This window comes from Suncus etruscus, chromosome 14 (genome assembly GCF_024139225.1).
Source record: "Suncus etruscus isolate mSunEtr1 chromosome 14, mSunEtr1.pri.cur, whole genome shotgun sequence".
In the NCBI taxonomy this organism is placed as follows: domain Eukaryota; kingdom Metazoa; phylum Chordata; class Mammalia; order Eulipotyphla; family Soricidae; genus Suncus; species Suncus etruscus.
Genome location: NC_064861.1, coordinates 60,848,196 through 60,872,249, shown reverse-complemented (window position 1 = coordinate 60,872,249; position 24,054 = coordinate 60,848,196). Strand labels below are relative to the sequence as shown.

General features: G+C 44.1%; 1 protein-coding gene and 1 long non-coding RNA gene across 2 annotated transcripts in view; one reads left to right on the top strand and one right to left on the bottom strand.

Moving 5' to 3' along the window:
- Window positions 1-470: 470 nt before the first annotated feature.
- LOC126027485 (uncharacterized) overlaps window positions 471-24,054 on the top strand; it is a 64,696-nt gene continuing 41,112 nt past the window's right edge. Inside the window, exons 1-2 of the long non-coding RNA XR_007502275.1 lie at window positions 471-506; window positions 4,633-4,704. This is a non-coding gene — a long non-coding RNA (uncharacterized LOC126027485). The remainder of the gene's footprint in view (window positions 507-4,632; window positions 4,705-24,054) is intronic.
- Window positions 16,566-24,054, bottom strand: part of CDH5 (cadherin 5) — a 31,068-nt gene continuing 23,579 nt past the window's right edge. Inside the window, exons 9-12 of the mRNA XM_049786355.1 lie at window positions 22,610-22,734; window positions 22,175-22,283; window positions 19,880-20,125; window positions 16,566-18,450 (exon numbers count right to left, since the gene is read on the bottom strand). Of these exons, the coding sequence (XP_049642312.1) occupies window positions 17,948-18,450; window positions 19,880-20,125; window positions 22,175-22,283; window positions 22,610-22,734 (983 nt within the window). The 3' untranslated portion in view covers window positions 16,566-17,947. The remainder of the gene's footprint in view (window positions 18,451-19,879; window positions 20,126-22,174; window positions 22,284-22,609; window positions 22,735-24,054) is intronic.

The following is a 24,054-nucleotide window of genomic DNA, read 5'->3' as shown; positions in this document are numbered from 1 at the left end:
ATATTGAATCCATATCAGCGATGTCATTCACAGTTATTCTTTCATAACTCTCTAATTCAATACAGGATCTTTTCATTTTGTTGATATGTTTCTTTCTCAGAAGTTAGTTAATTTTATTTTTTTGATTTTTGGACCACACCCGGCAATGCTCAGGGGTTACTATTGGCTCTGTGTTCAAAGATTACTCTTGGTGGTGCTTGTGAGGCAATATGAGATGTCAGGGATCAAGCCCCATGTGCAAGGCAAATGCCCTACCTACCTATGTATGATTGATCTGGTTTCTCCAGAGGTTATTTTAGAATCTTTAAGTTTTTGCTGTTTCTTGGTCTAGGGGTTGAAGTCACAGGTGCATTTCATTTGTGAAAATTCAATGTATGTACCCTTATACTCATTTATTTTTTTATAGGGCCCATATAGCAGTGCTCAAGAGTTATCAGGGCCATGCCTGGTGATGGAGAACAGAAAATGCTTTGAAGATTTTGAACTTGCCGTCCTGTATATGCCAGGTATGTGCTTCATCACTTGAACTGTCTTCCTAACTTCCACTTACGTGTTTTGTAATCTGAGATCTAAGTATAATCTAATTTGATAAAAAGTGAAAGAAAACAAAACAAAAACATCCTGTCTTTAAGCATGTGCCTGACAAGGAATGACAGGCTTCCTGCCAAAGCTAAGAAGACCCAGAGGGAAAGGCATTCCCATGTGGGCCATGGGAGAACTGATGTCGGTAACAAAAGTAGTGTAATTTCTTCTGAACGATTTCTTATTTTCTTTTGTTTTTTTTGGGGGGGGCCACACCCGTTTGATGCTCAGGGGTTACTCCTGGCTAAGTGCTCAGAAATTGCCCCTGGCTTGGGGGGACCATATGGGACGCCGGGGGATCGAACTGCAGTCCTTCCTTGGCTAGTGCTTGCAAGGCAGACACCTTACCTCTAGCATCACCTCACTGGCCCCTATTTTCTATTTCTTAAAAATCTCTTGAATACTGTGATTTTTTTTTGGGGGGGGTCAACACTTGGTGACACTCAGGGGTTACTTGACTCTACACTCAGAAATCATTCCTGGTAAGCTCAGGAGACCATATGGGATTCCAGATATTGAACCCAGGTTGGCTGCATGCAAAACAAATGCCCTACTCTCTATTATATCACTCTGACCTCAGAATACTGTGAGTTTTTCAAAAAATTGTTTTGGGTCAAACCCAGTAGTGCTTGGTGCAACTCTGAGCTCAGTGCTCAGGGGCTGCTCCTTGATGTGCCCAGGGGACTATGTTGGTACTGGGGAGGGCAGAAACTAAGCTTTCCTGTGTACAAAACATGTGCCCCAGGTCATTGAATTATCTCTCCTGCTCCTAGTATGTGACTTTTGCAATGAAAGACTTTCCTATACATTGGTTGCTATTTATAGTCATTTTTTTTTTTTGGTTAGGGGTCCATTCCCAAGCAATTCCCAGGGGCCCTGGGAACATTCTTGGTGATACTCAGACAAGTGAATTAGACAGTTTGGTGCTTAGATCTGGTGTAGCAGTGCTGGGGGCCACCAAAGTTTGCCTGGTGGTGCTCAGGAGCCACCAGTGCTGTACTGGGGAACATTCAGAAAACTATACAGTGCCAGGGATCAAACTTGGCCTTCTGCTTGCCAGGCATACATTCCAATTCACAGTGCTCTCTCCTGGGGCCCTTGCAATCATTTTGGAGATCTGGCTTAGGTGAGCACAGGGATGATGCTATTTGGTATCATTGGAATTAGTTTCTTCCATGTCCTAAACTTAATTTTACTCTGTCCAAACCCACTTATTTGAAACAACTTTATTTATTTATTCATTATTCACTTGGAGAAAACATCATGGTGTATGTATTGACTGTAAAGTGACTGATTCTTGATGGCAAACCACAGGATGTGAGGAAGATGAGTAAAGCCATAGCTAGAAAACCTTCATGTGCAATGAAGCCAGTTCTGCTTCTTGTTATGGACACTCAACAGGAGGAAAGGTAGGATTCAGGAAGGACCAGAAGTGATTCAGGCAGCCTGAGCTGCCCAGAGGGAACTTGGAGAATGACTGGGAGAACTTGTCCCTGAGAAGTGGTTAGTACTGTAGTACTGTCATCTGCTTGTCACAATCATCCCTGCCAGGACAAGTGAACCTTTGCTCTCTGGGTAAGGCAGGACAGCCCCTGGGTCAGAGAGGTGGGTCAGAGAGTCTGGCTCCCTGGACTAGAAGCCAGCTGGCCTTTCTGTGAGGTTCATGTTCATTTTCACCATCACACAGGAGCTGGGATATCTTAGCAGGGCATAGACCACTCCCAGGCTCACCCTGCAAAGATGTTTCTCTTTAAGTTTCCTGAGCATCTCCTTAGCTCAACCCATATCCTTGCCCTGCTTCCACTTTTTGGTCTCTTCTAATTGCTAGAGTCAAGGTTATCTTGGGAAGGACAGTCAAGGTTTTTTACAGTCTGGCCCTTGTTTCTATCTGTGAGTTCACTCCTAACCACTCTTAACCTCACTGCTCACAGCTCATCCACTTCTCATATTCAAATCTCTTGTTTCTCTCCTACCTCATCTTCTCTCATGAACTAATTGATTCATTAGTTCCTGCCTCTGGCATCCCATCAGTTCATATTGCAGGATGATAGACTTGGAAATGGTGTGTGTGTGTGTGTGTGTGTGTGTGTGTGTGTATGTGTGTGTGTGTGTGTGTGTGTGTGTGTAGTGTTCATGCCTTTATATTTTGAGCCTTTGAAAGGACAGCAACTAAGTTTTATTCCATCCTGCACCCCCAGCTAGGGATTGGCTTTGGGCTCTGCACATGAACGCTGTACAAAGTGGGGGATTCTGCAGACAAGGTGATCCTGTCAGATCAGGGTTAGTGGTGCTGGAGCATAGGCTTGCCTCGTGCTTGGGCATGGCTCCTTCACTTTCTGCCAAGCCTCAGTGTCCTTCTAGCTCTCCTTCCATCCACAACAGCTAATCTTCACAGGAAGTGTAGGAGTTTTCAGAGAACAATACCCATGACTACTCAATAAATACTCCACATTTACAGAAAATTTAGCAAAACCAGGTTTGATGAGAATAAGCTATATTCATTTATTTTTTTACTTTGGGGGCCATAACTGCCAGTGATCAGGGTTTATGCAGGGATCACTCCCAATAGGATTCAGAAGACCGTATGTGGCTCTACAGAGCAAGGCCAGGTCAGCTGAATGCAAGACTTTACCTGCTGTACTCTCTAGCCCCACAAAACACACTTTTTTAGGGGTGGTAGTTTGGGCCACACCAGCTGTGTTTAGGGCTTACTCTGTGCTCAAGGATCATTGCTTGTGGGTTCTGGAGATTGAACCTGGGTCAGCTGCGGCAAGGCAAAAGCTTTACCCTCTTCACTCTCTCCTCACCCACCTGAAATACCTAAAAATGATCTTAAAGATCATTTTAGACTTACAGAAACACTATGCAAATAGAGTTTGTGGGTGTCTTTCATTTAGCTGTCCCTGTGGACACCAAACCATACAACCTTAGAGCCAAGACAGGAAATGAACCTAAGTCCGATGCTATTGGTGTATCTGTGACATTCACTAATCGAATGATTCCTTTCTGTTGAAGACTTCCACATGGCACATGTGTGTGTCCTAGACCAGCACTGTGTCCCCAGCAGAAGTCTTTCTCCTTCCTCTGTTTCCCGGTCTCTTTAGCGTGGACACACCCACTGTGCAGAAACTTCATTTGTTTCTGGTGACTCACAAACACTTGGAGATCCTGGAGTTCTCCCTTCAGGCTGAGTTCTGGTTAATGAACCTCAATTACTTCTCCCTTATTCCCCTGACATCCCTGGAAAGTCTGTAATGAGAGTCTATTTGAGATGCAAAGTGTTCTGGGGAGGAGTTGGCTATACCTAGAGCCTCTGTATGCCTGGTTTCAGAGGACTCCTGGTCTCATCCTGAAGCCTGCCTTGCAATGACTATGGAGACAGAGATAGGTTTCTTCTGTGGCTCCCTTCCTACATCTACTCAATTTTCTCCTCTTCTCATTGGCCCTCTGTGAGCAATTGATTGGAGAAGAGACTCTGGGGCTTGCAGACCTGCTGCATGGACTTCCCTGGAATTCCTGGGTTGCTTCTGCCAGGTGAATCAAGCAGTAGGGGATAGACTAGGAAGAAGCTCTGAGTCTCCCAGTTCCCCTGCATTTCCCCAGCAGCTCCCACAGCCCACAAGAGTAGAGATAGAAGCAGAGGGCCAGAGAGGAATCCATGTGCACATGATCCCCACAGGTCAGCAGTACATATCCCAAGCCAAGCTCATTTCCCATGCTAAGCCGGGATGTTCTGAGGGTCAGTGGGAGAACGTGCTGGGACCCAAAGGTGTGAGTCCATTCAAATATTCATTCATCTATTGACTTGGGATTTAGACAATTGGCTGGGATTCAGGATTGGCTGGTGATTAGGGTTATTTTCCTTATTGCTGTCTTAATTATTAAGTCTAAAGAGTGGGCAAGTGCTTTACCTCCAATACTATCTCTCTGACCCCAGAGTTTATGTTCTAATGGAGGACTTTAGGTATCTTAGCTGAATTATGTTGGGTCAGAGGCACCCCATTTCAGTCTCAGAGCCTATGATACTAATGGATTGTTTTCTTCTCACAGAATGATTCATGGCTGATGAAAGAGAAAGATGGCAGGATCCTGCACCAATTCTTTGAGGTTTTCTCTTATATGGTAAGTGTCTTTCACACACATTGTAGTTGAACAAAGTCATGTAAACAGAGCTGATATTAGTGGGTTAGGGAGTTTGACACTAAAGAGGGGAAGGAAGGGCAGGGCCTATTCTGTAAAAGAAAACAATCCACAGTGTGGTCGGGGAAAGATTCCACATGACAGAGGGGAGGGAAATGGTATGGGGGTGAAATAGGACCATATGGAGATGAAAGTATAGAGAACATATCTAGTCAGGCATGGCTTAGGACACTAGGCTCAGGAAGCTTGAACTTTGTTGTTTGGCACCAGGATTAGAAGCAGGGCTAGAGAGAAGAAGAGCAATTGGGACAAATGGATAAGAGAAAATGAAGAGACCCCAAGACTGGGACAGTCCAAAAGGGAAGAGACAGCTGCAGGAGATAATAGGAACAAGAGGAAGGAAATCTGGTTTATCATCCAAAGATGTCTGGGAAAGAAAATTAATATATGTGAATACCTGACATTATGTGTCAGTGATGTTCCAAATGGATCAATCACTTATACAGAGAGCCTGATCAATATCTCTCATCTCAATTTTAAATATTATGAGCTTGAGAGATAGTACAGTCGGTAAGGAGCTTGCCCTGCATGCAGCTGACTGGATTCAATCCAGAATACCCATATGGTCCTTTGAGCCTCTCCAGAAGTGATTACTAAGCACAGAGCCAGGAGTAAAGCGATGAGTATTGCTGGGTGTGGCCCCACCCTCCAAATAAAATTTAAAATTCTTGATAAAAAAAACTAGTTTTTGGGCTGGGGAGATAGCTCAGAAGGCTTGAGTGCATGCCTTGCATGCATTTGACCCCAGTTTGTACGTAAGCTTTGCATGACCCACTTTGCTTTCCTCAAGACCTTCATCACATATGTTCATGGTTCCTTCAGGACCATAGACAAAAAGTTCTAAGTATCATCTCTGTGAAAGCCCCAGACCCACTCACCAGACCCACCAGAACTTTTCCATCTCTCATTAATGCCCTGTGTCAGTAGCACTCTCTGCTCAGCCAGGAAAAGCCATCTCTGTTTTCCTGAACTCAAAGATGGAGCTTTGTTAGCTTTCTCTGAGGTTAAGACTCACTTCCAGCTCTGAGCCCCATCTGGAAACAAAATCCCCAATGCACAGCTTCCCGTGTCATCCCAAGAACCATCTACCACCTCTCATAACTCAGGAACTTCATTCCTTAGCTGTGCTTTCTTCACTCTAGTCTACGTAAAGCACAGTAGTAAGCCTTGTTAAATCCCTGAGGGCTAGGAGGCAGAGACATTTTTGCTTGGCTCTGAGATGGGCACTGAGAATTTCTCAGATCTTTAGACAGAAGAACAGAAGTTATTTCTACACTTTTAAATCCCATCGGGGGTAAACTAGAGGGAATACCAGGCACTCCCCTCATTCATGCCTACAATTGTTTTGAGTCAGAATGTAGCTAGAAGTGTAGAGTTAAAGAACTCCAAAGCTATATAGTCTTTGCTTCCTCAGTCTCAGAGGAATGTTTTTCAAAACAGTAAAATTAAAAGCAATGAAATGAATCAGCCCTTCAGTACAGTTTTGTTGGGTTCAAAGGAGTTATCTTAAAACAATTTAGCTCATTAAAAAGCTGTTGCAGCCAGGGATATGACTAAGTGGCAGAGCACATGCCTGAATTTCATTCTGGCATTACACCACACACACAAACACACACACATACAAATGCATACGCATAGAAAGCTGCTGCATTAATAGTGAACTTAAAACACTTAATTTTTTTAAATCTTAAAATGGTATTTGTAGACAGCCTCAGCTTATTAAACTTATTATTTTGCTTTGAGAGGACCCTTAGTGATGCTCAGAGCTTAATCTTGTGCTTAGGGGGTCACTCCTGGTAGTGCTTAGGGAAGGGGCCATAAAATGGTATGCTAGATATTGAATCAGTGTGGGTTGTGTTCAAGACAAGTGCTTTAATCAATATATCTCTCCAGCCCCAAATTTACTTTTTTTTTTTTTTTGGTTTTTGGGCCACACCCTGTGACGCTCAGGGGTTACTCCTGGCTATGCGCTCAGAAGTTGCTCCTGGCTTCTTGGGGGACCATATGGGACGCCGGGGGATCGAACCGCGGTCCGTCCTAGGCTAGCGCAGGCAAGGCAGGCACCTTACCTCCAGTGCCACTGCCCGGCCCCCCAAATTTACTTTTTTAAACATTGGAATAAAGTGTTTAGAAATTTACATTAGGGGCTGGGCGGTGGCGCTAGAGGTAAGGTGCCTCCCTTGCCTGCGCTAGCCTTGGACGGACCGTGGTTTGATCCCCCGGTGTCCCATATGGTCCCCAAGCTAGGAGCGACTTCTGAGCGCATAGCCAGGAGTAACCCCTGAGCGTCACCGGGTGTGGCCCAAAAATAAAAAAAATAGAAATTTACATTAATAAAATTCTTTCTGATGAAAAACATAATGCTGATTATAGTTAAATTTTGGAAGCACCAAATTAAGAATAAAGGAACAATTTTTTCCTAATTCATAATTTAAAAACCTGAATATGATATATACTAGTGAAAAAAAAACCTGGGATATGACTGTAAATAATTTGGTTCTGTCTGTTCATCTTATGTCATAATCACACACATACCTGTCCCAGATAGTTTTATATTTCTGCCATAATTTGCATAATCGATAATTTACTATTGGGTATTACTGTTGCTTCCACATATTTTCTGTTTTGTATATCACCTGGAATCCCCATTGGAATAGACAGACCCTGTGTGTGCTTCTTAGATTTTAGTCCTTAGCAGGAGATTGATGTGTGATCTGTGATTATAGTGGTGAGGACCTTAGACTCAAGGACAGTAAGACTGATCTTGGCCTAAGGGGATTCTGGAATCAGGCCACTGAGGTCTGGTCCCTCTTTCTGATCCAGAGTCAAAGAAAGCTCTTGGATACATTGGGAGAACAGGAGACTGGGTGTAGGCCCTAGGGCCGAGGCTTCTGCTGAAGGGAGGAATAATCCATGCAATACAGTCATTAGGAACCTAAGAAACCTTGGCTTCCAACTAAGTTCCCTGAGGGTTGAGATTCCTAGAGGGTGTTGCTGGGGGCTGTGGTGCCACTTCTGCCTGGGAAGGGGGTAACTAAGTCCCTAACTTCCTCTTCAGAGCTTGGTTCAGGGATTATGGCATGAAATTTAGGAGGGTCGTGGGGCCCTGCTGCTGTGTCCTGATCTGGCTGCTTCATCACGGTTCAGGGTCTCAGGAGCCTGTAGACTATGAGACTATCAGGATCCACCATTGGGTCCAGCAGCTGGCTGGGGCTGAGCATTCGTTGATGCCATGCGCCTCCTAGTGGTCATTTCTCAAGGACCACAATCACAGTTCCAGGTTGTTTTCTGATCTGGGTTCTGGAACCTTCCATTTAGAGGGAAGAGTTAGTAGATCCCTACCACTCCTGGAACTCAAGAGGCAGCTACCCCAGATTCGTCTCTAACATGCTGTGTGGCTTTGAAACCCTTTCTGGCATAAATATATATCTTTTTTAAACGAGAAAGTATATGTCAGGCACCTAGGTGTAATAGAGAATGAATCACTCTGCGTCCTTCCCAGTTCCTGGTCTATCTGGCCACACTTGGGGTCATGGGCAGAATGTCAAATGGATCCAAGAGGGCACTGAATATTCCTGTAGTGTCTGTATACAGTTTCACATTCAGAAATGAATCCTCTGCCTTGAAGTCAACTTGAAGTTGTTGGGAGAAGTGGGAATGATGCGGGTGCAGCCCTGAGAGAGAATGCTTCTGCCCTCTTGCTTGGCCGTCCCTGTCTCATCAATGAAGTGCCAACAGAGGTGCTGTGACAGGTGCCCTTGACATTCTTCCTTACCCCAGAACCCCTGCCCCAGAGTCTCAGGACTGGCAATGCCTCTGAGCACTTGCATGGTGTGGATGTTAGTGACCCACAAACCTCCCCAGAGCAGCTGTGAACTTGATGTCTGCTGTGCAGGAACCTATTCCTACCATCTGACTTTTCAGGGAGCACTGGGATAGATTCTACTAATGGAAGCACCAGGTATAGTTCTTTGCAGAGAAAGTAAAGGCAGTCCTGACTTCCACCCTGGCATCCCAGATTCATTGCCTACCTGCAAATAATTTCAGGAGTATTTGAATAGTAAAATAAAACAAAACTGTTTTATTTAGAAAATGTGTGTGTATGAGAGAGAGAAAGAGAGAAATAAAGAGAGAAAGATAGAGAGATGCTTGGAATTTTAGAGGGCAAAGCATTTGAGATGATAATGGTCATAAGTTTTGTTGTCTTCTTCATATACTGGAGAGTCTGTGCAGAAAAATATTAGCTCCCATTTCTGTGGGCTTTCACACTCATTACTGGTAGCTGGCAAAGGGCTCTACCCACTCAGTCAAAAGGTCAGTACAAACCAATAAATACTTGAGCTATGAGCATTTAGATGTTTGCATGAAATTAGACAGCCAGTCATCCCCAGATCAATTCCTCCACCACAATTACTGAGTCAGGAAGGAGACCTAGGATTTCAGTATGTTCCTTAAAAGCACAACTTAGAGTTACCCAAGTCTTATCTCCCATGGAAGATAAAGTCTTGTCTGACATGGTTACAGCATCTTTCCCAAGTGGGAAGCTGCTTGTAATCTTTGAACCATTTTCCACTGTGGTGGACCGGAACGAGCAGTTTCCCTTGTTTAGAAAACCGCCCCGAGTTTCCTTTGGGAAACCATATTGCAGTGCCCATTGTTCCTCTCCTGCAGACAATTCTGGCTTCGTAGAAATACTCTCTGAATGGGGGCAGAGGGGATAAATCCATGAATGAACAAGAATTAAAAGTTACTTGTAAATCTTCCCAGCAGAAAATCAGCCCCACTCTTTACTAAGCCCCCAAAGGAAATAATGGCCTCTGAATCTTCCCAGGTAGTCTGTTCCAGGCAGATCACTTTGGGGCCTTTTCAGAATGTATGGTAGCAGACCCCCCCTTTTCTACTCAAAACCACAGCTGCCCACAGCCACATTCAACATCCTCAGACAGAAATGGCTCGGTTCTACAGCTTAACTTTCTCAAACTGTCAAACCACCAAATTTGTTTCAGTTTTATAGATCCTGGACTATGTGACTGAATTTCATAGTAGTGTAAGTCTAGTAGTATTGCTGATATTTGATGGCAAAGTTACTTAGAAATTTACCCAGCTCAGGGAACCTCAATAGTTACACAGAAGGTTCAACTAACACCAACCACAGCCCAGTCAATCCTTAGACACCGACTTTAGTAAGAACCATGGAGAAATAGAACAATTTTGCAAATTGATACTTATGAAAGTTTTGGTATATCCATTTGCCTTTGTGTTATAACAAACAATACAAAGTCAGGTTGTGTGCGCAAGGGGGCAGGCTAGAGAGGTGGATGGGGAATTGGGGTCACTGGTGAGGGGAAGGTCACACTGGTGTTGGGATCAATGTTTAAACAGTTAATGCCTGATATGACTAGATTATGAGTTAAATTGTGGTGTTATAATAAAAAAGAACATCAAGAGAATCCTCATTTCAATGTGCCAGTCTCTGAAAGAGGATGAAAAAACTTCTCTCTTATAAAAGCAAACAATTTCTGTTCAAATCAGTTTTCTATTTAAGACTAGGCATATTTCAATATTTATTCAAGATCTTCATAGAACCTTTAATTTCACAGTTCTGGGGACCTTCAGTCTTTACTCTTGAATAGGCTATTGCCACTCACCATAATGAACACATTTTGCATCAGACTTGTCAAAACTCTGGGAATCCAAAAAATGAAATTCCCTGGGCTGAGACAATAAATTAGAAATGTTTCCATTCTTAAAACATGTAAATCACTTCCTCTCTAAAACTGAGCATCAAACAAGTGTACTAAGCACCCTTTGGATCTATGGCATGCTCAACTTACCTCTGTGGTAAAAAAAAAAAAAAAGAAAAAGAAAAAAAAGATGGGGCCCGGAGAGATAGCATAGCGGCGTTTGCCTTGCAAGCAGCCGATCCAGGACCAAAGGTGGTTAGTTCGAATCCCGGTGTCCCATATGGTCCCCCGTGCCTGCCAGGAGCTATTTCTGAGCAGAGAGCCAGGAGTGACCCCTGAGCACTGCTGGGTGTGGCCCAAAACCAAAAAAAAAAAAAAAAGATGAGTGGTATAAATTCCAAAATGTCCAAGATCTTTCCTATACAATATCTTTACCACTTCCCCAAACTGATTTTGATAGATCACTAAACATATGTCAAGATTATTTTTAATGATCCCTGCATACATTAATTTTGTATAATTTTAAGTTGTAGGTTTTAATTTTTTTTTTTGTTTTTTGTTTTTGGGTCACACCCAGCAGTGCTCAGGGGTTACTCCTGGCTCTATGCTCAGAAGTTGCTCCTGGCAGGATCAGGAGACCATATGGGATGCCAGGATTCTAGTCACCGTCCTTCTGCATGCAAGGCCTTACCTCCATGTTATTTCTCCAGCCTCATAGTTTTTAATTTTTAATAACAATTTATTTCAATGGATGAAAAAAAGTCATTCTAGCTCTGGCATTTATTAGACAGTTTCCCTTGATTACTTCAGTATTCCCTTTTTGATGGCTCCTACAGTGAATAATTTTTATTTCTTTTGGGAGCCTAGACAAATTTTATTTTTTCTTTAATTTTTTAAATACTGTTTTATTTAATTTTATTAATACTGTGATTTAAATTCATAATACTTGGTAAATTAGTTTCAGGCATTAAATGTTCTAATACTAATCCTCTCTTCAGTGTGACCTTCCCTCCACCAGTGTCCCCAGTTTTCCACCCACTACCCTAGCCTGCCCCCTTGAAGGCATAAACAAATTTACTTCATATTGTTAAATCAATAGGCATCAATTTGTAAAGATTGTTATATCCATGGTGTTACTAAAGTCAGTGTCTAAGGATTTTCTGGGTTGCAGTTGGTGCTAGTTGACCATTCTGTGTTCCTGTTAGACTCACTAAGCTTGATGGTCTTTGATGAAACTTTCTCATAAGATTTTTTTTAAACCTACTGTTCTGACAGTACTATGAAATTTTGAGGCGTCACATAGGTGGCCACATACACACCATGCAATCTTTAGATCTGGAGAAATTTGGTGGCTTAACAGTTTCATAAGGTTTAGTTGTGGAACTCGGTTGGCTGCTTGTCAGAAGGAGCTGGATGGGGTTGTGGACTGCTGTGTCAGAAAGGGTTATCTGCCTGCCCCTATTTCTGCCCCCATTCCAGAGTTGTGAGCCTCAACTAGTCTATCCTGGGAGATTCAGTGGCCATCCTGGTATTTTGCAAGGAGCTTAGTTGTGGAGACAGACCTTTATTTTCTGGGGTCTGGATATTTTAATTGGTTTAGTCTGATAAGTCTTGAGAACTACTAGGGGTGAGTCTAGGCGTGGTCAGTCTCTGCCATTCAGGCATTGGTGGCCTTTTATTTCTAGCACACCCTGAATTGGATAGGGAATCTGGAGTTCTGATAGCCTTCCTCAAATACATTTTGTGAAATTTTCTACTATAGAGCAATTGCTGCCACTTCTCTGGGGCATGTGGGTCAACCCAAATCCCATTGTCAAGCTGTGTAGCCAAAAATGATACAGGGCTGGCAATTTTATTTACGCTTTTGCTTCATAAGCCCAGTGCTATTGCTAGCTTCTAGCTATTGCTAGCTACATGTAAGAGGAAAGGATTTTCTAGGCTAGATAGTGCCATTATCTAGAGGTGAAACAAAATAGTTTCTAAGGCTTTGAAAAGCCATTTGGCAATTTTTCTGATTCTAGTTTGCAAATATAAAGTGAAAGTTGAAAGAAATGATGAAGAGAATTAGAATCAATTGCCACAAAGAATGCATGTAACTGAAACATTTTTCTCTTTATCTTTCACCTTGCATTTACCAAATGTGTTGCTTTTGATCAGTTATTTTGTGTAAGTACAGTACAGATAGATATTTTTAAAGAAAAAAACATTGGCTCTTTATTTTGTATTTTGGGTCACAACTGGCGGCACTCAGGGGTTACTTGTGGCTCTTCACTCAGAAATTGATCCTGGCAGGCTCAGGGGACCATATGGGATGCCAGGAATTCAACCAGGGTCTGTCTGGGGTTGGCTGCATGCAAGGCTAACACCCTATCACTGTGCTATCTCTCTGGCCCTCAGATAGAGATGTTAAAGTAAATTTTCTATTTGGTGTATCCTGTTATTTTGCTGGACAAGTCTTCTGGGGACTAGATTCTATAAAAGAAATTAATATTTAACCTTCCACATCAAGGATTACTCAGGCTATGGCCAATGCGAAAGTAAGTTCAATGCAGTGAGCTCCATCTTTCCTTGACTTTTTGTGGGAGTGGCCAAGCATGCAGGAGTCCAGCCTTTCTCTCTCCAGGGCTGGGAGAGAGCTGTTGTCTCAGGGATTTTCTCAACACAGAGAGCAGAGTCTAGGCACTGATCATAAACCTTTCCTGGGCCCGGAGAGATAGCACAGCGGCATTTGCCTTGCAAGCAGCTGATCCAGGACCAAAGGTGGTTGGTTCGAATCCCGGTGTCCCATATGGTCGCACGGTGCCTGCCAGGAGCTATTGCTGAGCAGACAGCCAGGAGAGCCAGGAATAACCCCTGAGCACAGCTGGGTGTGGCCCCAAAACCAAAAACAAAAAACCAAAAAAACAAAAAACAAAAAACAAAACAAAAAACAAACCTTTCCTGGTTTGTTTTGAATTTTTAAGTTTTAGGGCCATGTCTGGCAGGGTTCACTGCTTACTCCAAACTCTATGCTCAGGGATCATTCCTGGTAGGCTCAGAGGACCATATGTAGTGCTAGGGATCAAACCCACATGCAAGACAAACACCTTATCCACAACACTGTTGCTCCAGCCCCTAAAATCTTTCTTCTGCAGTCATCTGCTCTAAAAAATCAGTGATAATCACTTTTTTTGCAGTTGCCCAAGGCAGTGTCAGTATCTAAGATAAACAAGACACAGATCAAAACATCTTTAATAGGAAAAATTGGGCAATGAGCTGTCCCCAGAGGGCTCTGAGAAGTTTCTTTTTTTTAAAATTAATTAATTAATTAATTAATTTTTGTTTTTTTCTGGCCACACCCATTTGATGCTCAGGGGTTACTCCTGGCTAAGTGCTCAGAAATTGCCCCTGGCTTGGGGGGACCATATGAGACGCCAGGGGATCGAACCACGGTCCTTCCTTGGCTAGCGCTTGCAAGGCAGACAGACACCTTACCTCTAGCGCCATCTTGTCAGCCCCTGAGAAGTGTGTCTAAAAGTCTTAAAGACTCCTCACATGTGCAGGGCTGTGAATATGTGCAGAAGACTCAAGAAGGTCTAGGCATTTACCTCTGACTTACTTCATGGCTCAGTGTAGTCAGAAAGTGAAGGTGAAGGCAAAGTTGTCAGCTGTTTGAACCAAGAAAGGAGTTCCCCAACATTTACATTATCTTTCAACAAATGGTGAGAAACTTACAGATTTGAGACATTTAAATTCATCTCTCTGCGATCATTAACTGACATAATCTAAGCAGAAACTTCCATGTTCATTCATATCTAAGAGTGAAAACCTGGCTGCATTTGTATAGGAAAGACATCATTGCAGCAACAATAAAACCCCCAAACAATGGTCAACCCCAGAAGAGGGGAATCTGCTTCTCACAAATGCCATATTTGGTTACTTAACATATCAGTGTCATACAAAGGTTAGGAGGCATATAAAAATGACACCCATTCCAAGAGGCAGTCAGTCAATAGAAACAATGCCTGAAGAAACCCAAATGACTTCATTGACAGTTAGACCCAGTTATTCCAGGGGCAGGAGCAATAGCACAGCAGTAGGGAGTTCGCCTTGAATGCCGGCAACTGAGGATGGACCCTGGTTCAATTCTCGGCATCCCATATGGTCCCCCAAGCCTGCCAAGAGCCATTTCTGAGCACAGAGCCAGGAGTAACCCCTGAGCGCTGCCAGTTGTGACCCAAAAAGAAAAACAAAAACAAAAAAAGAAAAACAGTTATTTCAAATATGTTTACAGAACTAGAAGAAACTATGCCTAAGGCAGTGTGGGAATGATACTTCCCTAATAGAGAATTTTAATAAAGAGGTTGAAATAATAAGGAACCAAAGTAGAAGTTTTTGGTGCTAAATGGGTAAAATGAAAAGTTTCCTCAGAGTCTGCAACAGATAGGAGTTAGCTGAAAAAGAATCAGCAAGCTGGAATATCAGATAAATGTCTGTATAACTATATATGATTAGTCTCCTTTCCTGTCTATATTACTTAAAAGACAAATGAATGGATTCTGTTGCTATGCATATTTCACAATGATACTACAAGAGAAGGAAGAAGGAATGGGAATGTTACAGGAGTCAAGTTTTATAAACTGTATATTCAAGATCAGTACATTTTCTAACAATTGTTATAAGTTAAGATGTAAGATATTGTGGTTTTAGCAGAACCACTAAGAAAGTAAAGATGATAAATGACACGACAAGATAATTAAAATGAAACACTAGAAAATATCAACTTAGCATTATAAGAAGGAAGGAAATAGCAGACATAAATCTAAACTTAACAGTAATTACATTAAACATGAAAGAAATAAGCAGCTCAGTCAAAAAGAAAATATTGGTAGGATGCATACATACTCTAGGATCCCACTGTACATAATGTGTGTGTTTGTGTTTTTACAAAAGACACTGTTTATATAAGAAAGGCACAGAATTGGAGCTTCCACTATTTTACTTTTAATAATGGGCATGCTATTGACAAAAATAAATGAGTAAATAAAAGACTTGCCTGACACTTAAATGATCTAAATTTAAGTTAGCTAGACCTGTAGAAAATAAATTCTTATCTAATGCACATGGATAGTCTTCAAGATAAAATAAGTGTCAGGACATAAAACAAGACTCAATACTCAATACAGTGATTAAAGTGATAAAAGTAATGATCCTTGGCCACAATTAAATAAAAATCAGTGATGATAAGAAAACGTGTCAAATAGATGGAAATAAAATGAGACATTCCCAAATATCCAATAGATTGAAAAGGTAATTGCAAGGAGGGGCTAGAGAGATAACATAGCAGGTAAGGTTTGATTCCCAGAATTCCATATGGTCCCTTGAGCACCATTAGAAGTGATTCCTGAGTATTTCTGGGTGTGGCTCCCCCACCCCAAAAAAGTAAAAAGGAGTTAGAATAAAATAGAAATGACCGGGCCCGAAGAGATAGCACAGCGGCGTTTGCCTTGCAAGCAGCTGATCCAGGACCAAAGGTGGTTGGTTCGAATCTCGGTGTCCCATATGGTCCCCCGTGCCTGCCAGGAGCTATTTCTGAGCAGACAGCCAGGAGTAACCCCTGAGCACCGCCGGGTGTGGCCCAAAAACAAACAAACAAAAAAAAAACAAAACAAAAAAAAGAAATGACCACAGAATGGTCCAAGAGCTCTCTAAGAAGTTTGTCTAGAGCAGTTTGTCACCCTGGGGGAAGACCTGTCCAGAAACTTGGCTGACAGGAATCTAGGGGCAGGAAACTTGCAGAACTGAACTTCATCCATTCTTAATTTCAGGACTGAGACTGACATGAGGGTACCCTGGCCTCACTTCTGGAGGTTGTGTAGGCTGTGCTGATGCTGGAGTCTATACTCTAACATAAAGTCAGACCTCCATTAGTGTTGTCAAGCTGCACACTGGACAAAGGCAGTGGTATGTATGGATGAGTGTACATGAGCATTCATCTTCAGACATAGAGAAATGTCAAAGACTTTATTTAGATTTAAAAAAAAATACAGTACATCCCAGACACTAACAGTCATTTCCAGAGCAATTACTACAATGATAAGAACAGAGATTATGGGAATCTGTTTAACTAAAAACCCTGAATTAAAAAGTTAACCTAAATATAACTATAAACCAGCTTATTGTGTGAACCCCTTATTCTATATGCTTGTGAGAGCTAGAAACATGTAAGTATTATTAGTAAAATAATTGTGAAAAATTATGGGTTAAAGCAACAATATTATCAACATTCCCCAGACTCCAGTGTGGTCCTGGCTAGTGTGGCAGCACCCCAGGGGATAAGGAGGGTTAAGTCCCAGCCTGGATCTTTCCTCCTTGCCCCTCTGACCGCAGGTAGCCTCCTCCCTAGGGTGAATGCACAGTAGAAGGTTCCAGTGGGAGCTGTGTGGCTAAGCGCAGGATGTGGGCTGGCCAGGGGCTCTGCCTTCTGTAGGGTGAGGTGGGAAGAGGCCCAGCTGGGATTCCCTGAGATGGGGCAACAATGAGGTGTGAAGGCAGATGATTCGGCTCTGTTATGCAGAATGTCTGGGTTGTGGTAGGCTGTATACAGGATGCCTCTAAAGTCAAGCCATGTGTAAAGAGATGGGGGTTGGGAAGCCTTCTCCCCCACAGTGAAGAAGAGAAAGAGCTTGTATGAGTGACCAGGAAAGGCAGAGATGGGGCAAGGCTTTTTGCTCTGGGAACAGCTGCCCCACTTCCCAGGCAAAACTGCAGGGGCACTGATGGATGAGCAGATTGGGGTTACAGATACTCTGCCAACCTTTGCCCCAGAAATTGGCTGTCCCCTCCAGTAGGAATTCACAGTTGCTGTCAAAGTCAACCTGTCACTTCTCCAGTTTTAAGTGAATGAACTTTGGCTGTGCAGTGCAGCTTGGCTTAAGGGCACCCAGGGGACCACAGCACCCACAGTAGGAAGCTGCAGAAAGGCCCTTCCTGCTCTGGAAGGTTAGGGAATGGCAGGGGGAACAGGTGAGAGGTTTGGGGTGTGTGTAAGGAGGTTGGTGGTTTGTCTCCCCTGAGTCTGAGCTGTAATTACCACCCCCAAGTTATACCTTGAGGAAGAAAGGCCCAGAACATCTCCAGCCTCATAGAGGGTCCAGGGGTTCCGGGGCAGCCCTTAACCCAGACAGTGAATGAGCAGAGCTGTTCTGAAGGGCCAGAAGAAACCTTAAAACAGACATAGGGTTATGTTGTCCATGCTGAGACAGATCTCTACACTGGCTTGTTCATCCATGAGGACCGATATCCCGGAAATGAGTTCCAGGACCTTTTGGGGAGCTGGCACTGACTTCCAAAACTGATGAGGTCTCTAGGACCCACAAGGAAGGGGTGCCCGGCTGGGACTTCAGTGCACAACCCTACCAGGATGCAACACCTGGAGTCCCACCAGTCTGAGCAGTTGTGGTTGGGTGTCCGGGCCTGGAGGCTGGCACCCTCTGACCCCTTTAAAACCCTAATTCTTCCCGGGTATCTGAGCCATACAGCTCAGCCAGCATCTTGAAGCGGGGCCCCCAGTCGTTGAGGAAGTCGTAATCAATGTCTGAGTCGGACGAGTTGGTGCCCAGCGAGCTGAGGGACTCGGCGATGGACTCGGAGCCCTCGTAGCCGTAGATGTGCAGAGTATCGTAGGGCGGGCCCCCGCCGTCGTGGTCCGCCTCATCCTTCTTCACCTCGATCATCGTGGCCATCTCCCCAGGAACATGCCGTGGAGGCTTCTGCACCTGAGCGTACAGAGCAGCCCGGGGCGGCTTGGCTGCCCCCATGGACCCTGTTCCCTCATTCTGGCGCACCGAGTTGAGCACCGACACATCGTAGCTCGTGGTGTCCATCTCGCCGCCGCCCTCCTCGTCGTAGGTGACCAGTTGCTCGTGGATCTCGGCCACACTTTTGCTGTGTGCCCGGGCCTGATTTCGGAGCCGGCGGCGCAGGAAGATGAGGAGGGTGATCACTGCGAGAAGAAGACGCCAGAGTTAGTCAAAAGGCAGCTGGCTCGGCCTCCCACCCCGTTGACTCTCAGCAAATTCCCGGGACCACAAGAGGAGCCTCCAGGCTGTGGTCAACATTCATGGGGTGGTGACGGGAACAGAGAGATTTCTTCAAGTCCTTTCCCACCTGCTTGTCTCAACCCATCTCTCTGCAGCTTCATTTTCTGCCTTTGCATCAGGCAGCACAGACCCAAGGGCACGTCCATAGGACAGGAGGCCAGCGATTGGGGATGAAATGGGGAAGAGCAGACTGGAGGGAGAGCTCAAGGGCCTGGAGAGCATGTTTTACATTCAGGGGAGCAAATTTTAGTTTTGGCACTGCATAGTATCCCAAGTACCCCAGGAGTGACACCCCCCCCCCACCCCAGAACTGAGTTGAGTATTGCAGGGTGTGGCTTCCAAAGCAATTTAACAGCAAGGCATACATTGTAAAAGGGATTGAGCTGGAAGTTGGAGTTGGAAGGTTCTCTGCTGTTGACAGCAGTGCTGAGATGATGGACAAAAAAAGGAGTGGGGGATAGACCTCTGTGGCTGAAGCAGCTTCTCTTGGAAGCTGGGCTAGTGGGTCAAGGGTTAGAGGATGCAATGCTTCATGGGCCCTGCAGTCTGGAGATTCTCTGAGGATCCGTTGTGGTTTTCAGGGGCCTCCAGTACTGCACCAGGTGAGATTCAGGGGACGTTGGGATTGAATTTGGTAAAATCTTGGGACTTGAACCTGGGTCAACCTTTATTGTACAATCTCCTGGCCCTCATCCACTCACTATTTTAAGATCAGCATGCCTGCCCACATCTGTGCAGACCATTATAAAGATTTATATGATATCGGGATGGGAGCCTCATGTCATAGAAACCAAATATAAACACCCTCCCTTATCCGGCCTGTTATTTTATCTTATTTTGTTTTCTTTTGAGAAACTTCTAGTGGTGCATAGGGCTGTGGGGCAGGGAGAGAGTGTTTCTTCCAGTGTTGTTGGAGAATCTTGCAGTGTCACGGGTCAAACCTGGGTATCCTGGGTGGAAAGCCTTCATGTCAACCCTTGAAGCCATCTTCCTGACCCTAGTTATTTGATCATTTATAGTCGAGTTGCTCTTATAGCCTGGTTTTGTGCTAAAAATGTGGCAGCAGAGAAGCTAGTGCAAATTTACTAGATATGAGGCCTGGTCTACAATAACTGCTAAAAATACCAGTTCAATAACCTAATGCCACACATTTTAAGGGGGAGAGGGTTTTAAGCTCTTTTGCCCCTATTCTCCCCATCTCTCCAGGCCCCTAGGGAGCCAGACCTCACATCTCTATGTCCAAGGTCTTTTTTTTTTTTTTTTTGGTATCCAGGCCCCTGAGGCCAGTGGGGTGCTGGATTCCCCCTCTACCACCCGGTGCCCCCCTCTGACCTGTGATGGTGAGAATGCAGAGGAAGATGGCCACCAACGCCTGGATGCTGACACCTGTCTGGGCCGCCACTCCTTCGCAGAAGGTGAACTCGCCATCTTCATTGCACTTGCACACAGCTATGGCCAGTGTGCTAGTGCCCGTGAGGCTTGGGCGCCCATTGTCTGAGATGAGCACTGGCAGCATGTGGACCTTGGTTTGCTCCCGGTCAAACTGCCCATACTTGACGGTGATATTGGCGGTGTTATCTGCAAACAAGTACTCAAACCTCAGTATCTGGCTCTCCTGCCCTCTCATTCATACTGGATGGCTGGCCCGCTTCCTCCAGGAAGTCCTCCTGTACTGTGACAGACCCTCATTCTGATGGGGGTATATGTGTATATGGCTCCAGAGAGAGGATATTTTGGGCGGTGGCTCTCACCCAGTCTCTGAGAATGCCTTGACAAGAATATCAGGTCCTTGCCAGTAACCTCTTTTGCTTCTATAATCCACTCCAATAAAAAGGAATGTTTGGTTTTAAGTTTCTACGAGCAAGCAGGGGAGAAAAATTATATTTTCAAACTGTTTGATCTTTGGACTAACTTCTGAGATTATATCTGCCATCTGAAAATTTGGTAGACTTTAAATACCATGTCCACATCTCTGGGTGGATGCAGAGGAAATGATGACAGATGTCACTGAGAATTTCCTGGGCAGGTTGGAATTGGGACTAAGCTTCTGCCCAAATATGGACTCTGGTTCCCAGCTTCGATCTCCAGTTTCCTGGAATAAAAGCCTTTGCATTCTTGGAGACCTTGAAGCTGATGGACAAGGGAGGCCCCAGTATTCCCTACTTTAAGACTCACCCAGAGCTGGTCACCTCTTTGGGAGACCAGTGGAAAACAAGGGAAGCATTTTTTTGAGTGGGCACACCCAGCCATGCTCAGGGTTTATTCATGGCTTTGATCTCAGGATTGACTTCTGGAAGTGCTCAGGGGATTGTATGTCAGGGGTTGAACCCAGATCAGCTGCATGCAAGCCAAGTGCCCTACCGATCTCTATGGCCCCAGGAAGTGCTTTTAGATTTCAAATGAGATCCCAACATGTTTGGTGATAATTATTTTGAGTGTATGTATTTTGCTCTTGATTCCTTAATTTAAAATATACTGGTAGATGGATGAAGATATGTACTATGAGTGGAGTATATTTTGAAATACAGCGAGTTTAATGGATTTCATTCTCAAGCAGCCTTATAACTATTATAATTATCATTATAATCAATAATAGTGTTGATGTGACTAGAGATACTTTAGGAGACTAATGAGAGGTTTCTAATCTAACACTGAAAACTATATCAGGACATTCCTGCTGTAAGTGAATTTGAGACTAATAGGCTTGTCTCCTGGTTACATATAGGCTGTCTTGGAGGTAACTCTTAGCTGACCTAATCAGTTGATGTGAGACTGGGGTGGACATGGGATTGATCATATGGATAATTATTGACACTTTATTTTCTACTAATGACAGCTGAACACACAGTTACCTTTGCAACCCCAACAGAAGCTCTTTAAGGCTGACCAGTGGCTCAGACCTGTTCTGTTTACTCTTGGCTGCCCCCAAGTACCTTACTCCCAAACCTTCCTAAGAGAGGCTGATGCCTGTTTCTATACAGGGATTGTCTTTATTCACAGGTTTTCTATCAGGGACAGGCATGGATTCCCCTCCCCATGAAAAGGGCAAAGTTTGTTCTGTGTAAACTATGTAGACTTTTACCTCTTTGAAGAAGCCTGTCTACTATTGACTGAACTCAAACAACATGGCAGCCCCTGTTTAACCACACACTCATCCGAAGCTCTGATTGGCCACAGTGAAAAGGCAGGACTTTCTGGGCTGTGATTGGTGAAGCCATCTAGAGTACTTCTGGCTCAGGACTACCTGCATTTAAGTAGTCCGTGTAGCCAAATTAAACTGTTGTATCCTGGGACTTTTGCATTTCAATTTCTGATTCTTTGGGAATGACATTCAGACACGGAGTAAACTGTGCTGAGAAGAGATGGGGAGTGGGAAAGAGTCTCTTGGGCAGTTCTGAACACAGCTGTCTGCACCCTCCGAAGTTCTCTCCTTCCTGACCTGAACATCTAAGGGAGATGGGCAGGCCCTGAGGATCTCTCAGTCTGATCTGGGGACTCTCACTGCCATATATGGAAACTCCCAGGGACAGCGGGTCAGTTCCTGGGCTTGTTCACTGTCCTAGTCACTCTCGGACTCAAATGTACAAAGCAGCAAAGAGCCAGGCTGACTGGTAGGGTAATCCTCACCGTAGTTATCCGTGAGAGTGAAGTTGCTGCTCTCGGTGTTCAGGGAGTATCGGAACTTCACATCTCGTGGAGTTATGTCTTTATCAATAGCTGAGATCTGCACCACCAGCTGGAGTGTGGAAGATTGGGGATTAGTAGCAAAAATCTTCACTCAGACCTGACTCCCACCGCCTTTCACCTACAACGTTAACTTAAATGATCCGCCCCAAAGCCCTCTTTCTACCATCCCTTCCCTTGCCAAGTGACATGTCCCATGGATTCTCTGATCCTCAGTTTCTTCACATGTTAGAAAGTGACAACATTGTCCTTTCCCTGGGCTGTCATGTAGGGTACTTGAAATTCAGAGAGCCTACTGTGGGATGGGAGATGTTGACCCTCAGCTAGCCCCCCAGTGGGTTGGGGACGCTGCCTTGCCCCTTCCCAAGCTAGACTCACCTTGCCCTTCACCGAGTTCTCACACACTTTGGGCTCATAGGGCTGGGCAAACTCCGGAGCATTGTCGTTTTCATCCAAAATTTCAATATGAACCTGCACAATGGATTCTTTATCCGTGGGATTCCCTGTAAGGGAACATACTGGTCATCACTTGCAGAAGGGAGGGGTGTATAGATGGGAGCCTAAGAGGAGCCCTTTCAGTAGGCAGAAGGGACTGAGCCTTTGGAGGCTCTGGAAAGGAATGAAAGGAAGAAAGAAGGGATAAAACTTCATTTCTACCCAAGTATTACTTGCCAGAATCAAAAAGGGTAAACAGCTTAAGTGAACAGAATATCTAAATTAACTTAATCCAGCATTTTGACTACTAAGTAATTGAATAATTAAATTTTAGTCATTATTTTGAGTAATTACAATGTTCAATGTGACATGTCCCAATTAGAGTTCGTTAATTACAATTTCAAGAACCAACAATCTAAGTGGAATTGTGCTAAGAAATAAATTATTCCACTTTAAAAGAAGATAGTATGTGGCAAATTTAGAAGCCCTTGTAAATTCTTTTTTTTTTGGGGGGGGGCATCACACTTGGATGGATACTCTCAATTTGGTGCTCAAGGAATCATGTAGTGCTGGGAACTGAACAGGGAACTCCCACATGCAAAGCTCACTGATCCATATCCCACTCCATATTAGAGCTTTTGTTTATTTTTAATTTTGGGGTTTTGGGAAACATTTAGCAGTGCTCAGAGGTTATTTCTGGATCTACACTACTTCAGGATCTACATTCAGGAATTACTCCTGGCGGTGCTCAAGGACCATATAGGATGCCAGGAATCGAACCCAGGTTGGCTATGTTTAAGGCAAGCGCCCTACCCACTCTCCAGCCCTATTAGAGCTTTTAAATGCATTTTAAAGGAAACACTTTAGCACCATGAACATGATTTTGAAATAATAATAATGTACAATACGATTTTGATGCAAATATTATTATCTCACTTGTATAAAAATGTGAATTCGAAACATATACCAATGTGCTAATAGTAATTATCTTCGTATGGTGGCATTATAGGGGTATAATTTTCTTTTCCTTTTCTGTATTTTCCATTTGAATTATGAGTTATAATTTTTGAGGGGTTCCCAGGCAATACTCAAGGAACCTGGGTCCATTCCCAGGAAAACTTGGCAAACTGAGCTAAATGGTTCAATTCTCGGGGTTAGTGTTACTTGGGCTTAGTGAAGCTGGAGGGCAGTGGTGCTACATCTAGCATTGCCAGGGATGGGGGGTGGTATCATGTGGACAGGGATGGAACTCAGGTCTTTGTGTCTGTAAGGAAAATGCACCTGCTCTTTTAGTTGTCTCCCTGGCTCCTGTTTTTCACACACACACACACACACACACACACACACACACACACACACACACACACACACACACACACACACACACA